Here is a 12,217-nt window from a genome sequence, read left to right as displayed (position 1 = left end):
TTTGATCATCAGCAAGAAATTAATATGCAACGTTCAAGTTTATTACTAATATCATCGACCATTGTGTCGGTAGTACCTCTTATAATTCATTGGTAGATCGATTTGTCCGTGTTGGTATTGGCCTTGTGTTCAAGCAGAAATAAATAGGTGGATGCCATCAAATTAGGTATTGACTTTTTAGTTGAATCTATTCACTTTTTAGTGGAACGTATTGACTTTGGACACTATTTAAATAAATTATTTTGATTTCTTCTTGTTATGTTGTGTTAAGAATAAAACATAATTATGTGAGGTTTCACTAAATTTGATTCAACATATGTATTCTATTTATCAATATTTTCTATATAATTTTGCTTATTTGTGATTGAAGATGTAGATAGTTGAACATATATATTGGCAAATGTGTCTAAAATAATGTGTCAACTGATATAAAACGGATGATAACGATTCGGAAAGACAAGCGCCGAGCAAAAGCGTCCTCTCCCTAGTTTGTATCATTTTGTACAGAGAGAACGTTTGGTACATACTCCATTTCCTGGAAAGAGAAATAAGTCATATGACTTGTATGATTGTATCACTGCAACTCTTAATCTTCTTTTTCTAAATAAAAAATAAACAAATAAAAACATAAATAGAAGATGCATTTCCTTTTAAGCAAGAAGAGATTACGTTAAGTTGGTGATAAGCTTTCATTACTTTTCCAAATCCAACCATGAATCGTCAAGTATGAGTGATCCAACACTTCACAACAACTTTCTAATTATGCACGTAATCGATGATTAAATTATGGTGCCATTGTGACATTCTACCTACATTCTTAAGATATGATTTGTTTGCATTTAAGAAGCAAATTGACATGTAAGACAATTCTACTTCACTTGCCCAAAGAGTTGGGTTAATCTTCAGCAGTTAAGAAATAGCAGCTTTGCTTTGTTTTACCATGCGCGTGGTACAATGGTTGTACAATAAAAATTGCCAACAAAATTTCTATAAATTTTTACTTTGGCTAAACTTTTATAGTGGTTTGGAAGTTTTATAAAGACTTGACGACCATCCAAATTTCTTTTAACTAGTTTGTTAACAGCCTAGAACTAGCATTATCATAAACATTAACATAATACTAATTCCATATAATGTTATTCTGACAAAAATTGAAATTTGCTTTTTTTTTTTTTATTTTATTTTTTTTTTTTGTAATATGAACTCAAAAAATCATAAATCATAGTTATTTTATTTACTAAAAGGTAAATTCATTTCTCAATAAAAGTTAGATCATCATTCCTATATTCATATTTATATCACACTTGTATCATTAGAGACTTAGAGTTATGTGTGAATTAGGCTGACAATTAGGGGTTAGGCCTAACACAAGCCCTTCGTAAACTCAACATGAAATGAGATCCATAATAATTTTCTACATGCTGTCCGTAGACATCATGTATAAAATTTGGCACGAGTCTGACATGAGCACGATGAGCTAGCTAAAAATTGTTGAGGGGCATGTTGGTACGTGGGCAAGTTGTGTATAGGCCCTAACTTTTCTTTAGTCCATTTCAAGCACAACATGTTTGAGCACGAGGCTCGTCTAAATGGCTTGGCGTGTAACCGTCTTTTACTTGAACCCTAAAACCACTATAATTCTACTTTTTCGCCACACACCACCCCAACACAGTAAGACAGGAAGGTATGTATGCTTCATTTTCACACAGTATATGTGATACTGTGAAACTTAAATGTTAGTGTAAGCATAATATGAAGAGAAAGTATAATTATGTCATTATAGAATTTTTTGGCTACATATGGTCCCACTTTCATGGAACAGAAGCCAACAACTTCATTATACCCACCCAACTAAAAAAAATGAAAATAAAATAAAAAAATTAAAATAAATAAATAAATAAAAAAGAGTGAATTTCCTATTACAAATTGGCACCAATGTGAGTGTATCTTAAGTCACCTTTATTTATTCATTATCTTAGTTTCTTTCTATGGTTTCAAATACATTCAATCTATCATAGCATTTATAAAAATAAGATGAAAAAGCTTCATTTGATGTTAAGGAAATGCAAGAGTTTATCAAGGCAATTGAAAAGATCATCATCCTATACTAGTCTAAGATCCAACTCAACTAAGGAATGTTCGAAGGTAGGAGACCGCCGACAGAATCATTGTGATGACAATGGAGAGACTATCTACGTAGGGAGTTCGAGGAGGCGGTATGTGATCAATTCCAAGTACTTGACTCACCCGTTGTTGAATGCTCTAATCGAAAAGTCCAAGCAAAGTCCAGGGAATCATAGCATCAACATTAAGTGTGAAGTAGTTTTATTTGATCATCTTTTATGGATGCTTGAAAATGGTGATCCTAATCTCGACGCTTATGAGTCCTTGGACGAACTTGCTGAGTTCTATGTTCAGTGATTATAAGGTGAACGCCTTCTCTAAGATGGAGTGTCGCCTAAGGGGTTCAATAGCTGCTATAGAAATTTATTGTAATGGTGAGAAAAAAGTCAGCAAATTATATATTATTCTTTTGAGGTGTGACAAATAAATGTTTGCAAAAATTGTTAACTTTAATTTGAACTTGTAGCATGTAATGGTTCGATCATCATTTCAATGTTCATAGGAAAATTGCATTTTACACATTTAGGATTACATATATGTATTAATGTATGTGTGCCACTCAAAGAAACGTTCAGATTGAATCATGTATAATTCCTAGCATGTTTGATGATTTGTTTTTGTTTTTATGCATAACAATGTTCATTTGATCATTATACAAGTACATTTCGGTTCCTTGTATGCAAATTTTTGAAATGGCCATACAATTACAATACAAAATTCCGATTGTATTTGCAAACAGACTTATAGCTTATAGTGAAAATATTACAAATTTCTACAGAAGGGGAAACATGTTGAGGCGATCTACATCAATAATTACTCATCATTTTTTACAACAAATGTTGGTATTTTTAGACCTCATATCATGTTGGTACAATGTTTATACTGAAATGAGGTCTAAATTTACTAGTGCACATTTTTTATTGTCTCATTAAGGAAATTTTGACAATTACCACCTTCTATTATGTCCATTTTAGCAATTACCACCTAATATTTTTTTTTTTTTTTTTAAATTACCACCTTATCTTTTTTAAAACATCAAAAGTTACCACCTTATTGCCTCCCAACTGCCATATGACATCATCTGGGCCCCACTCTTTACCTTCCCTCCCAATTTTCCTCTAATTTCACATTCCTAACTCGATTTTCATCTCCCCTTTCACTTTTTTTCCCTCAAACAACTCAGAAACACTTCAATTCACTCCTCCAAAACAAAATTAACGAACAATATTTGGTGTTGCTGCAACATGACAACGATTCCACGAAGAAAGATATGTTGTTCATCTTAATTTAGGGGGTTTCAATTGATTTTAGGGTTTTTGATTTTCAATTTGGTAATTAAATCAGTGTAGTTGAAATTAGGGTTTTGCAATTCAAATTAGGGGTCAAGGTATTCAATTAGTGAACTAATTAACAACATGCAGCTTAAACAATAAAAAACCCTACTTTACAACTAATTCATGAATATAATACCACATTACACAAATTTGTATGCAATTCAAGTTTAACAATTTCTAGGGTTTCACAAATTCACTGTTTAAAGTCAAATTACCTTGCTTTTTTACTCCCTTTTGCTGATTCCAACAACCAAAATCCTCCTAGCTTGGTCCCCCCTTCAGCGTCGTTTTCCACCCAATTCTACTCTCTTACAACGCCTGGAATAAGGTACAAATTTGGGACAATGCTGCAACTTATTTGAACAAGAATTATGCCAGTGAAAGAGGATGTGACGCAAGGGAGTAAATTTTCTAAACAAATGAGGTTGGTGAAATTGGATTAATTGATATTAATGGCGAAGTAGAGAGAAGAGAGACAGGTGAGTTGAAAATCGAGTGAGCATAGAGGAAATGGGAGGGAAAAAGAAGAGGGAAGGTAAAAGTGGGCCCCACATGACATCATTAGGCAGTTAGGAGTCAACTAGGTGGGAGTTTTTTTTTGTGGTTTTACAAAATAAAAGGTGGTAATTTTCAAAAAATGGAAGGTGATAATTGCTAAAATGGACATAATATAAGGTGGTAATTGTCAAAATTTCCTCTCATTAATGAAAAAATAATTATTGACAGAGATTTGCTCAATAGTCTCATTTTCTGCAGTTTTGGTGATAAAATATGGGTGGTTATGGATGTTCTGGGAAGCTGTTACGGTGGGTACTAGTGGTAGATCCGTAGATGGCTGTAGTGGCACCAAATTTAGAGCTGTGATATTCAAAGATGACGAGTCAAACCCACAGAAGAGGAAAGAACTCAATCTAATAACTCCAGGAACAGCCGGTGCAACTTTGAGAATTTTTGGCAGGCTTTAGGGAGTGAAATTACTGGTTAAAATTAATTACAATTCCATTAACTGTATGCAAAGCTTAAGGATAGAGTTTTCTTTTTTTATAAGAACTTAACGAGTACTACAACCGTGACGATTCTTACTATCGGAACTGACTAGACCTTGTGGTTTTGCCTAACGTAATTTGAATACAATATGGGTAGTGTTTTGGGTGTTTTTGTCCCTCGGGAGAGTTACGTCACGAAGTCTAATTCGGCTGAGTTGTACCTGCAAAACAACGGAGACTCCGGGTGGTTGGAGCTCCGCCTCCGAAGGTCAAGTTAGTAACTTGAAAGGAAATAAAGAGTACGGAAATTTAGGTGGGGATCTGCTTGGATTCCAAGCTCAGGTGTTTTTCTGATGAGAGAGAATGTAGGTGTAATAAATGATTGAATGTGTTACCAAAATGGGGAAATATCTCCCTATTTATAAGGTCATTGGAGAACGTTCCCCTATCTAGGTCACTTGACCTAGATTTCACTGGGCTGCGCCGTTTTACGGTGCTTCTTGGGATTTGGGCCCTTGAAGGCCGCCATTTCAGGGATGTATCCAAGGGGGCCATGTGTCAAGAGGATATTAAGCCACGTGGGCCATCCTGAACTTGACACGTGGCCCCCTCTCATTGGTCCACGTGTCTAGGGTATTTTTACCCTAACTATTTGCCCCTCATAGGGCTCACGTGCATATCACGTGGGGCCTGTGACACGTGTCCACCTATCAGAGGTGAACAGTAACGGATAGTAAATTTAAATTTCAAACGAAAATTTTCCCCCCGTTTTCACCTTCTATAAACAGAAGTTTACCCCCCCCCCCCCCTTTTCTCTAACCTTACGTTCATTTGACTTTTTAAAGAGAGAAAGAGAGAGCTTTTTAGAGAGAGATTCTCTGCCTCCGTCTGCGTCAGAGCATTTCCGAGTTTTCCGTGTGCTAGCAGTTCAACACCCGGTTTACCGGCTATAGCGGTTTTCAAATTTTTCAGAGTAAAAGTAAGGTAACCGCCTGTACCATTTTAGCTTTTCTCTTTTCAACTTGTATACAATTCTTTCTCCGCCTGTATACATAGTTTTTTAGAAAATATAAATGAGTTCTCAATCCACACACTCGCACTGCCTAGGACACTCAGCCGGTCCCTTGGGACGGCTGAGTCTAGAACAGGGGGTGCCTTTTCTGGACTGTTAGAACCGATGTGCTCATCCCCAAATTCCTCCCTCTCTGTGTCTGTGCAGGACACAATGGCCAGAGTCAAACAGATGGCCAGGAAATTTAGGAGTCGGTGCACTATGTCAGTGCCATCCGATGAGGTTGTTCCAGGACAGGGAACAGAGGGAATTGGAGGAGAGTGGTTCTGATGAAGAGTCTCCCTCTACTTCCGAGAGCTCCAGAATACTAGAGGAAGGCGGTGAGGAAGCCGCCTCCTTTAATGGAACCGGTGACGACGAGGCCGGTGAAGGGTCAAAGGCCGAATCTTCTGGCTCTGACAAGGATAACTTTGTGGCTGACTATCAGCAGCCGCCTAAAGTCGCTGACCACCCTAACCCAAAAATGACTAGAATGTTTCCGGGTGACATCGCCCTACAGAAAAGCGGCTTTAGGGCCTTTAAAGATAAGCACCCCTTTGGGAAGGGGTGGGATATCATCGTTCCGCCTGCTGACGCAGTAATGGCGTGGGACGATGATATTGATAATGCAGACCATTATTTTGTCTGCTACGAGGCGGTAATAGAAGCCGGCCTCCAGTTCCCTCCCCACCCTAGGATTAGGAAAATCCTGAAGGGGTACGATTTAGGAGTTTGGCAGCTCACCCCCAACTCGTGGGTGAACATCCTAAGTTACATCGCCGCCTGCGAGCTCCAGAATATAAATCCAAGCTTCTCCGCCTTCGCTCACATGCATTATTTGAGCAAGGCCCCAGGCGGCCATGGGGCATGGTATACTATGAGTACCTTGCCCCAATACTTGATGACTTTGGACAAAGTGTCCAAAAGACGACCCGTTGAGTCAGAGCCGATAAGGCTACATGCTCAGAATAGATGGCATGAAAGAACCTCACGCCATCTCTTGAGGGGCTAGTTGTAGGGGATAGCTCCTGCTGAGCTATTCCTTCCAACTGGGCTCAGTTGAGAAGAACGTTCTTACAGGCAAAGAGTCGGCATGAGTGACCTCATACCACCTCTTGAGGGGCTGGTTGTATAGGATATCTCCCGTTGAACTATCGCCCATACCCCAGGGTGCACACTCACCGCCGAATAAGCAGCTAAAGGAAGGCTCATCAGCCCGGCAGGGTTAGCCCGCAGGGCTGAACAGGCTGAACTCTCCACGAAGGAGATAGTACGCCTATAAATAGAGGGTAAAGTACAACGGAAAGGAGGTCAGACACTCAAGTTATTACACTTTCTCTATCTCTCTAAGTACACTTTCTTTCTCTAAACACTCTCTAACTTAAGCTTCGGAGGGGGGTTCCTCGAGCCACCCTCGAGGGCAGTTTACGTGTGCTAGCGTGTGTAGGTTGTTGACGGGACCCAGCTTACCCAGCAGAACCCTTGGATCCATTCCTGGAACAGCTTCAACCTGGGCGTTTGCTTGGGGTCGGCCGACTGATGCAAAACAATGTGAGATGCCCTGATCTCCCAACCAAGTCTTGAGATGAGGGGTTTCAAACTGAGGGCCATTATCAAACACCATAGACATAGGTACCCTAAACCGGGTGATGATATTCTTCCAGATGAAAGAGATGACATCCTTTGTCTTGATGTTCTTAACCGGCTCAGCTTCTACCCATTTGGTGAAGTAATCCACAGCCACCAAAATGTAGCGCTTTCCGCCTGGAGCAGCAGGCGTATAAGGACCCAAGATATCCATGCCCCATTTAGCAAACGGGACTGGGCTGTGGATTGCCGTCAGGTTAGTAGCCGGGCGGTGAATAAGCTTGCCAAACCTCTGGCATTTGTCACATCTCTTCACCAACTCTTTAGCGTCTGCTTCAAGAGTAGGCCAAAAGTAATGCCGCCTGGCTCTAATGGCTAGGGACCTGCCGCCTATATGAGAGGCACAGTACCCAGCATGCAATTCTTCGAGAACTTCTTTCCCCTTTTCTGGGGACACACTTCAATAGAGGTTTAAGGAAACCCGCCTTGAAGAGCTCTCCGTTTCTCAACTTGAAGTTTGCTGCTCGCTTTTTCATGACGGTTGCCTCCTGTGGTGAATCAAGAAGTTTGTCGTCTGCTAAATATGCTCGGATGCCATCCATCCAGGTAGAGCTTCGGTCTAAGATTCCAATGGGCTCTTCATGTATGCTTCTCATTTCAAGAACTTCCCAAAAGACCGACCGAGGCGTATCACAGCAGGCGGATGAAGCCAATTTGGACAACGCATCCGCCTGATTGTTATCCGACCTGGGCACTTGATTCAGACGGAATTCCTCAAGTGCCCCAGCCTCTTATCTAACTGCCTGAAGGTATTTGATCATAGCCGGATGAGTTGCCTCATATTTTCCCTCATACCGGCTAACGACCAATTGTGAATCAGAGTAGGCGTCAATTTTAGTTGCCCCTGCTGCCTTACACATGCGGATTCCGGCTAGCAGGGCTTCATACTCCGCCTCGTTATTTGAGGCTTGAAATTTAAACTGCAGTGCATATTCAAATTTGTCCCCCTCAGGGAACTCATATAAAATTCCGGCACCGCAGTCGTTCTTTGTTGAGCTCCCGTCTACATATACTTTCCAAACCTGATCAATGTTGTCTGGTTGCACCGGCCGTGTCATTTCAACAATGAAGTCGGCAAACGCCTGACCTTTCACTGCCTTTCTAGGTTCAAAAGTGATTTCCAGACTTTGCATTTCAATAGCCCATTTCTGCCGGATGATTCCAAGGTAGACATTGGCCGCTTGAGGGGCTGGTCGGTGTAAATTACCACCAGATGGCCAGAAAATACGGCTTTAATTTCTTGAAGGCCATATACAGAGCAAGGCCAAACTTTTCTACCATGGGGTACCGGAGCTCAGCATTTTTTCGAACATGGCTAATGAAATAGACCGGGAGCTGAACGTCGTCTCTCTCAGCAAGGAGAACAGCACTGAGGGCATGATCTGAGACGGCTAGGTACATGTATAACACCTCTTTAGGCAGTGGACTAACAAGCCTTGGCAAAGAGTGCAAGTGTTCCTTCAGCCGTTGAAAGGCTGCCTCAGCATCATCCCCCATTCAAATCTGGTCTTCTTCCGGATTACATGGAAGAAGTAAAGGCATTTGTCACCTGACTGGCTGAGGAATCTCCCCAAGGCCGCCAGGCAACCGGTTAGTCTCTGAGCTTCCTTGACAGTGCGGGGTGACTTCATGTCAATTACCGCCTGTATCTTCTCGAGGTTAGACTCTATCCCCCTTTGATCAATCAGGAATCCGAGAAACTTCCCAAACTCAACACCAAAGACGCATTTCTTAGGATTTAACATAACCTTATGCCGCCTGAGTGTGGTGAAGGTTTCTCGGAGATCAGCAAGGTGATTCGCCTGCTGCTTAGATTTGACTATCATGTCATCAATGTACGCCTCTACATTCCTCCCAATTTGATTAATTAAGGTCGTATTAATCATCCGTTAGAATGTAGACGGCGCATTTTTCAAGCCAAACGGCATCACAGTGTAACAGAATAACCCCTGATCAGTGACGAAGGTCGTCTTCTCTTGATATTTCCTCCACAGGGGTATCTTATGGAAGCCGGAGTAGGCATCCATAAAACTCATCAAGGCATGCCCGGCTGTCAAATCAACCAGACTGTCGATCTTAGGAAGCGGATAACTGTCTTTGGGACATGCCTTGTTGAGGTCTGTGTAATCAACACACATACACCAGGTACCATTCGGCTTCTTTACAAGCACAACATTCGCCACCCAGTCGGGGAAATTACATGGCCGAATGAACCCAGCGTCCAACAGATTTTTAACTTCGATAGCTGCCGCCTGACTTCTTTCCTCGCCGTGATTTCTTTTATTTTGCCGGATGGGCTTCTTTTTAGGGTCCACGGTGAGTTTGTGGACAGCAAGATCCGGGCTGACGCCTGGCATCTCTTCCACTTCAAAGGAAAAAATGTCTTTGAATTCTTTCAGCAGAAGGTGCAAGTCTGCACCCAACTTAGCATAAGCAACTGTCCCAACCTTCACAGTACGCTCCAGACGGCTGTCGTCCAGAGGTATATCAACATGCTCTCTTACCGGTTGGGGACGGAGCTCATCTGACCGTTCACCGGTTAGTGATTGCTATTTTTTCTCTTTCTTCACCTCCACCAGCAGAGGTGCCTTTCTTTTCTTCCCGGCTGCTAATAGGGCTGGTACTGGGTCGACATCCTTGACATTGTTAAGGTCTATTGGTTCCTGGCCGGCTGGGGCCACAGTATCTTTGACGGCTGAGAGATAACACTCCCGGGCCGTCTTCTGATCCCCATTCAAGGAACCAACAGAGCCGTCATCCCTCTCATACTTGATGAGCATGAGGGAAGGGATGATTACAGCCTTGGCTTCGTTGAGGGTTGGCCGACCCAAAATAATTTTGTAGGCGGTCAGCTCCTCAACGACCAAGAACTTAACGACCAGGTGTCGCCCTTTTCCTTTCTCACCCAGTCGGATTGGTAAATCAACCCTTCCAACTGGGTAAACCATTCCACCCCCAAAACCAACCAAGGGGTGGGTAACCAGATGCATGCTGCTGTCATTGTATTTCAGATTTTGCAGGCACCGGAGGCTGATGATGTCTGATGAGCTGTCGGTGTCAATAAGGATCCGTCCAACCAGCTGGTTGGCAACCTTACATTCAATGACGATCGGGTCATCATGCGGACGGCGGACGCTGCCCCTGTCCTTCTCAGTGATCAGGAAGTCTGGGAAGGAGGAGCTTGCAGACGCCTGCTCATTATCATCTTTGTCCATCTTTCGCAGATGGCTCTTGGTGCCCCGGATGGTAGGGCCACCGCGTGAGAACCCGCCTGCTATTGTGTAGACCGGCTCCTTGTCAGTGTCCGAACTACTAGCAGGCTGGGGGGGGGTCTTAGACGACTGCCCCGGATTCTTCTTATTAGTCCCTTTGGACTTAGAAATGTAGGACTTTAACATCCCCTTGTTAGCCAGACAGTCCAACGCCCGTTGAAGGCTGAAGCAGTCGTTGGTGTCATGGCCAACTTCCTCATGATATTGGCAGAAATTGTTTTTGTTCCTTGATTGAATGGAACTTTTCATTGGATTTGGCTTCTCTAGGGACAGTCGGTCCTTAATTTCCATGAGGATGGAGTTACAGTCCTTGTTAAACTCGTACTTAGGGACGTACGGTTTAAATTCTTTCTTCTTCTTCTGGGACGGCTGATCAGAGTCACTAACCGCCCATACTTCTTTTCTTTTCTTTTCTTGCTCTCTTCTTTATTTTTGGCCGGCTGAGCAGGCCGACTGTCTTTCTGTTTATCAGACTTCTTAGAGTCCGGCTGATTACCAGGCGTACAAAGGTCGGTTGCTTGAATATAACTTTTCGCCTCCCTCAGGGCCGCCTATAAAGTGAAAGCCCCTTTTCTGACTAGGTCGAACTTAAAAGTCGACCCGTCTCTCAGACCCTTAAAAAAGTCTGTAAAAGCTACCTCGTCAGACAGTTCTTGAATCTGAATTCTAATCAGATTGAACCGCCTGACATAGGAGCGCAGCCCTTCTCTCTCCCCCTGCTTAATGGTGCTCAAGTCCAGGCTTGTTTTCTTAGCAGGGATGTTCATTGAGAAGTTGGAAGCAAACAGGAAGGCAATCTTTCTGAAACTATCGATGGACCCGGCTGGCAAATTGCCAAACCATTGTTGGGCAATGCCCTTCAACGTAGCCGGGAAGCATCGACACCAAGTGGCATCATCCAACCCTTGTAAGTACATGAGGTTGGTGTAAGCCATGAGGTGATCTTCCGGTTGGTGGTACCATCATAGGTACCTACCAATACATTCTTAACCTTGGTCGGCTTCGGTTATCTCCCTGGTGAACGCAGAAGGTTGATCACCCAGGCGAAGCAGACGGAGCTGCCAGTCCAGTGGCTGGACATTATGATATGTCGCCTGACCTACGAAGAAGGCCGGCTGCATATAGTAAGGTGGGTACTGACCGTAGACCTGAGAAGGTACATATGGTGCAGTCCCGATCATCTGAGGGCCAGAGTGGACAGTATTACCGCTTGTCTGACTCTCATGCAAGGAAAGTGCATTCCCTGTAGAAGTATTGTTGAAGCTGTCTGGAAAATTCGACGTAGAAGCCGACTCAGACAATTGTTGATTTCTCTTCCGGTTGATGATCTCCCGGGCATCAAGAGTTGATTTTTTGCTTCCCACAGGCTGTTGAGTCCGGCGGGTGTTGTTGGTATTCCTCTTAGGAAGAAGAATTTTTTACCAATCAATGGTCCCGGCTGCCTTGTCCTTTGGATGAGGAGTTGGCTGCCGATCTCTGACTGACTTCCCCTTTTCCAGAGGAGTCTTCTTGGCCGATTGACCCCTACTTGGGCCAGCCCGGCTCTTAGTGATCAGATCTTTGGTTTCACCCTTGAAACTTGTCATGAACCTCATGAGTTCGTCTCGGGTGACAGGAGCTGATCCAGCTGCCGTGTGGGTTTCCCCTTCCGCCTGCCCAGGGGGTCGATTTGTACCCGCCTGGGTGACACCCCGCTCCAGAGTGTCTTTGTGCCGGATGCGCTTAGTTATTAGAGAGCCATCATCGGCTGTATAAGCTTCGACCTGAGGATCTTCATCCTCCTGTAAAAACTTCTGGGTCATC

At 43.0% G+C, this 12,217-nt stretch overlaps 1 protein-coding gene across 1 annotated transcript; it reads left to right on the top strand.

Annotated features, from left to right (window-relative positions):
• Window positions 1-1,493: 1,493 nt before the first annotated feature.
• Window positions 1,494-2,774, top strand: LOC110739361 (auxin-responsive protein SAUR71). The gene has a single exon (XM_021919822.1). The coding sequence runs from the start codon at window positions 2,035-2,037 to the stop codon at window positions 2,419-2,421; it is 387 nt and encodes a 128-aa protein (XP_021775514.1). The 5' UTR covers window positions 1,494-2,034; the 3' UTR covers window positions 2,422-2,774.
• Window positions 2,775-12,217: the final 9,443 nt, after the last annotated feature.

The sequence above is a fragment of the Chenopodium quinoa genome, unplaced genomic scaffold, assembly GCF_001683475.1.
Source record: "Chenopodium quinoa cultivar QQ74 unplaced genomic scaffold, ASM168347v1, whole genome shotgun sequence".
NCBI classification, from domain to species: domain Eukaryota; kingdom Viridiplantae; phylum Streptophyta; class Magnoliopsida; order Caryophyllales; family Amaranthaceae; genus Chenopodium; species Chenopodium quinoa.
The sequence above is the reverse complement of the archived record's forward strand: the minus strand, read 5'-3'. Positions and strand labels throughout refer to the sequence as shown.

What these genes read in the sequence shown, in the direction of transcription:
- LOC110739361 (XM_021919822.1), top strand. Translation starts at nt 2,035, where the DNA reads ATGAAAAAGCTTCATTTGATGTTAAGGAAATGCAAGAGTTTATCAAGG.